Source organism: Thunnus maccoyii, chromosome 8 (genome assembly GCF_910596095.1).
Source record: "Thunnus maccoyii chromosome 8, fThuMac1.1, whole genome shotgun sequence".
Lineage (NCBI taxonomy): Eukaryota > Metazoa > Chordata > Actinopteri > Scombriformes > Scombridae > Thunnus > Thunnus maccoyii.
This window is the reverse complement of record NC_056540.1, coordinates 754,314-760,313: the sequence shown is the minus strand read 5'-3', so window position 1 is coordinate 760,313 and position 6,000 is coordinate 754,314. Positions and strand designations below refer to the sequence as shown.

General features: G+C 36.8%; 1 protein-coding gene across 1 annotated transcript in view; it reads left to right on the top strand.

Annotated features, from left to right (window-relative positions):
• Positions 1-2,401: 2,401 nt before the first annotated feature.
• The window catches only part of LOC121902256 (fibroblast growth factor 4-like), a 32,158-nt gene continuing 28,559 nt past the window's right edge, over positions 2,402-6,000 (top strand). The window contains exon 1 of the mRNA XM_042419512.1: positions 2,402-2,693. Within this exon, the coding sequence (XP_042275446.1) occupies positions 2,402-2,693 (292 nt within the window). The remainder of the gene's footprint in view (positions 2,694-6,000) is intronic.

Sequence of the window (6,000 nt, the reverse complement as noted above, 5' to 3'; positions counted from 1 at the left end):
TATGCCTTCATCCCACAAATGCATCTTCCCTTGATGCCAGAATTTACAGAACAGCTTGGTCTCCTTATTTAAATTTCCGAAGAATGATGAGATGAAGAAGAGGTGGATTGATTTCGTGAAGAGCCATTTTGAACGAGAGCTGAGGATCACTATTAACACCCACCTCTGCAGTAAACATTTTACACCGGGTAGTTTTACCGCTGAAGCGTCTGTTGATAGAGTTAGTGTTAAACGCACAATATGTAATTTCTGCTGCTAGGGGTCTCTCAATCAAAACAATAACAAAAGACGGAATTTGATGGCGTTGTGAAGTAGCATGGGATTATGGGAGTTGTTGTCTTCATTGTTAACCACCTTCTCCAGGTTAGGATTACTACAGTGTTCATCGTTTAGGATGTTTTTACAGGGAGCTTAATTATCCGCAGAGGTCTCCTCCTCTCCAGAACAAACCAACCTGGTGACTAAAACAGGTAAAAACACTGAAGCAGTTTTTTTACCTGTTTTTACCTGATGCACAAACGGCTTACTTTTCTGATTTAATTAACAGTAATAGAAATAATCCAAGGTCTCTGTTTAGCTCTGTCAATCATCTTGTAAATCCCTCTCTTCTTGCCATTCCTGCCTCACCCTCTACCGATTGTGAAAACTTCCTATCTTTCTTTGTTGGCAAGATCGATGGTCTCAGATCACATTTTACCCTTACTGTGTTACCCCCCACTGCATCCAGTTGTCCTATTCTACTATCTGAATTTTCTCTTATTACCCTTCAGTGCCTTTTAAACACTGTAACCCAAATGCGTCCCTCCTCCAGCTCATTTGATATGACTAAATTTCTAAAATCCATCCTTCCTGTATTAAGTCCTACCCTACTCTCCATTATTATTTATTCTCTCTTCTGGCTCTGTACCTGATTATTTTAAAACCATTAGTGTCCAGCCTCTCCTTCAAAAAACCCTCTCTCAACCCAGCCCAGTTAAAGAGTTAGAGGCCGAACTTCCTCTTCTTTCCAAAATCCTTGAAAAAATTGTCACTGACCAACTCCTGAACCTGGTTGAGGATCATAAAATCTTTGATAAATTTCAATCCGGCTTTCATCACAAACAAAGTACTGAGACAGCACTATTAAGAGTAACAAATGACATTCTCATGCAGGCTGACAAAGGTGAATACTCCATTCTCATTCTACTTGACTTAACTGCTGCATTTGATACCATCGACCATACCATCCTACTTGATTGACTGTACAACATCCCACAGCTGAAGACTGGTTTAGTGTGATCCATGACATTTTTGTAATGGAGAAGCTGTTTGAAAGCTGCTGGTAATCCTGGATTGAGTATGAATCACCGTTTATATCAGATTTTAAGTAAACCAATAAGAATATAATAATTCCACATGGAAAGAAGAATGGAGAGAGAAAAGAAAAGAAATCTTTTTCTGCTTTAATTTCACTTAATTCAAATTGTTTTTATACATGCATGCACATACGTACATGGGTGGATGGGTGTAAGTAGGTAGGCATCATGGATTGGCTGTGGTTGGCTCTGCCACCAAGCACATCTATCCCCTGCTGTGAGGACGTAGTGGAAACACATGTCATCGCGGCTTGGCACAGTGCAGCTAAAGCTGCCATATACACACACACACACATATATATATATATATATATATATATATATATATATATATATATATATACACACACACACATACATACACACACACACACAAAATGACTACAGGAAATGTTTCCAGGAAAGGGAGAAGTGCTAGGGAAAGTGTATCACATCTTATTAGAAAGGGACTACTGAAAGATTTATAACGAATTTTTTCAACAATTCCAGAAATGTTTGGTCTTCCCTTGTATATATAAAATGAACCAACTACATATTTATTTTCAGATCATATAGAGAACATTACTGCAGGGGCCCTTTATATCTGTCTCACCATCAAATTTCTTCATTAATATATTTAGTACACTATGTTTCTGTGTACTTGCGTGTTCCTCTTTGTTTTCTGTCACTATGTGTTTTACGTATTTCATTGTTTGTGTGCTTCTGCAGCATCTGTGACTCACAGACAAACAAGACAGCAGGTGGTGTGTGATGTAATATGAAGCACATATAAGTCTACTGTCTGTCTGCTGGGCCTACCTGAGTTGGGAAATTGGGAAGCAGGAGACAAATCATTGGAAATTGGACTGCAAAATGGACCCCTAACAGGTTTGATTTTTAGAGATGTCAAAATATGCTATATATATACGTGGCAGCATGAAACAGAAGATGAGGCATTTGCTTCATGGTATTTCTCTGCGAGACTGAAGCTGGAAAGAGTTTCTGAATTTTTTTGGCATACTAAGAACATTTAATTGGGCTCAATAGTACAATAGCTGTGTAACCTTATGACTCTTGGGATTGGTGAGCAGAGCATGTCATCGTTAAAGTCCAAGCTACCTCTGCTCCTGTATGGGATCCTCCTGTGCAGCACCTTTGCTCCTCTCCCAGTCATCAGCAGGTCATTGGTCCAGGCTAGCAGCAGCTCCTGGGACAGGAGAGAGGTGACAGCTAGAGATGGAGAATACCTGCTGGGGATAAAGAGACTCAGAAGGCTCTACTGTAATGTGGGCATCGGCTTCCACATCCAGGTCTTACCAAACGGAAAGATCACAGGTGTGCATAATGAAAACAGATACAGTAAGTAATTTTGCTAATTTCTGTTGAAATCCATTTAAAGCAGCAAAATAACCATAACCAGTTTGTGTACAGATCTAATCTTTTGGGTTTTTATGTCAGGGAAAAAGCAAAGGTTATGAAATAAGGATTGTCATCAAATTAGGGCCATTAGTACTAGTGATTCCTGGTATGTGTTGTTAAAATAATAATTGATCACTACTTTTTAATTAGCAATCAATTAATTATCAATATTGTAAGTGCTTATCTTAAACAACTGAATACAAAGTCTGTGCAATAATATCTTGTCCTCTGGATAAATGATCTGGAATTCACTTCAGCACCACTGAAAAATGTGACAAATGTGAACTAGATTTTAAAAAGCAGCAGTTATTCCTACTCAATATAACATGATCAAGGCTGACATCATCAAGACATGATGACGTGAGCGATCACCACACAGTAGAAAAATGTATTTCTATTCATGCTTAGCTATTCCAAAGTGTTGACTGTATATTGATCTGACAAACGACAAACGCAAAACTGAACTGACTGAAGCATCCCACAGATCTGCCATGGTTCAAACTATTCTGCTGTTACTGTAATTTTATTTAATCACAACTTTGATGGAACCTTGCTAGAATCACATTGCTCAGATGAAGGAAGATGGATAGCATCTGTTCTCTATCTAATGTAATGGAATAATGGAAATTAAATCTACCAATAGCATAAAATGAAAATAATAAAGTAGAGGTACCTCACTTGAGTAACTGAATTTAGTTATTTTTCACTGGCTGGTTCAGTGAACAGTTCATGTCAGGGAAGCAGAGAGAAAACATTTAAATGACTGTATCCATGGCAACCACCAACCTCCATAATATAAGTGGTGAGAAGAAAGAAATAAACATGTATTCAAGTATGACACTTTATTACATTTATGAGGTACTTGTACTTTACTTGAATATTTCCATTTAATGCAACTGTATACTTCTGCACTTAGGGGGGATTTACTCAATTTTACGTCATAGAGAAACAAACTAAACATATGATAATCAAATAAAAATGATGATGCAATATGATAGATTAAAAGTAGTTCAAACGGACTCCACCTTGAGCAGACTAAGTAAATGTAAATGCATTGTGCTGATTTTTGTGGTTTTAATAGTTTTAAACAGAAGAAGTCTTCACTTCGCCAGTCATTGATAATTGATGTTTGATGTTTGCGACTGACATCGGCGACCAATGATGTCACTTGTGTGTAAATGTGAGGAAGACATACCAGTGAGAAAATAAAAGAGAGAGGGGGAATGGTGAGCAGAAAGGTTTGTAGTGTGAGAGAGCAGTGGACAACTGAAATGGAGGAAAAGCAATTTGACTTCTTAGCCTTTTCAGCGCAAACTGGACAGCCTATTAATCATGGATGTATTAGTACAAGTGCCTGGTTGCGTCTATGTTTGTTTTGGTACAAAAACACTTGATAATTGGTATGGGGTCATCTCCCACCAAAACTCCAGTCATTACAGAGCAGTGTTTCAGTGTGTTGTCTGTATGATTATGATCTTCACTGTCAAAGACTAAAAAATCAGTGCCAGTTGGCGAAAACAATCTTAATGTGTGGTCTGTCCAGTCTTTGAAGGTTTCAGCTGGTCTTTAGGTGTGTCAGCAGCTTTAGGTAAGGCTGAGAAGGTAAAAGGCAAAAACTGCTCTATAGCTGTGGAGAGAGTAAGGGTGGCAGCTTGCTGTGAGGCTGTAGATTTTGTTTGCTTGTTATATTTATTTATATTTATTTTTGTTGAATCCCCTGGGATTCTTTCCATTTCATTTTGATTCAGTTTTGTTAATGTATGCCACCTTTTTTGATTTGGATTTGATTTGGACTAATTGTTGCATTCCATGTTGTCAAATTACTTCAATCATTGGAGTGTGCATTCAGCAAGGATATAAATTGAACTCAAGTACAGTATTATATATTATATAATAGTATAAATTATATTATTATATCATATAACTTTTATGTTTATGTTATATGATAATGTTCAGAAAATAAATTTAAAAATTAGCACTGAAATATGGTTTGTTTGTTTTTAATCAAAGGAAGTGATTACATATAACTCTTCATTGCTAGTAGTTTTTTAAAAAAAACACATTATTTTTCTTTGCTTGCAATTTTTCCAATTCCCACAATTTTACCACAAAAACAGCACGTGAAACATCACAAATCGTTTCGCAATATTCGAGGAAAGCATTTTCTCAAAAAATTAAGTTTGGTTATAAATCAAGCATTTTTGGCCACAATAATCACAAGAAAACTTCTGTCCTGGAAGGACTGTTAAATAATTGGCCCAATAGTAGATGACATGTTTGTTCTTGGAACATGACACTCAGATCTGTGATACTTGCAGATCGCTCTGATCTTAAAATTAAGTTGAATAAGTGTGAATTAATGTATGTGTAAAACAAGATATCAGTAAATAGTATACAATTATCTAGGTATAACAACATGCAAAAACTCAACTGTCAGAATTAAATGCTACTTTTCACCTAAATTGGAAAAAGCAGCAGCTGATTTACCTGCTACAACATCTAATGATTCAAGGCTACATTCTGCTCTCCCAAGCAGAGGGTTTTCAGGACTTGCATATCCTGCTTTACACTTTTTGTAGATGCTAAAACTTGTGCTCAGATCGACTCACTTTTAGTTAAGTTCATGGAGAAAAATAAGACTGACTAGAAATGCATTTCCTGCGGAAAATGCGTGTGAATGCTGAAAACTGAAAGGAATCGCAAAGCATTGCTGAAAATACTAAACACTTGTTCAGGATCCCCATCTGTACAAATAGAATTCAATTACCATGGCATGTTACATTTAAGAGATTTGGCAGTTAATAAGTAGTATGGCGGTGTTTTGTTTATGACCACAAGGTGAGGCTATTGGTGCCATGATTCAGTATGTCGTGCAGATTCTCATGGAAAACCTGTGTACCAAGTTTCATTTCATTAAAGACAATAGAATTGCTGAAATATCATGTTATAAGGTTACTTTAGCTCCCCCTTTGAAATGTTACACACGTCTGTAAGGTCACCTTGTGTATGACATTTCCAAATTTGGTCACAATCCGATTCAGTATTGAGGAGTTATTGACCAGTAAGTGCATTAGGCCACGCCTTCAAAAGTTTGCTAACCAATAACAGACAAACCGTAAGTGATATCTGAGAACAAATAAATAAGTTGTGTTCAGGGTCCTCTAAATATGGTATGCGCCAAGTTTGGTGAAGATTGCATGAAATACGTGCCAACAGAGGCAAAACATATATTTATTAAAAAAAACAA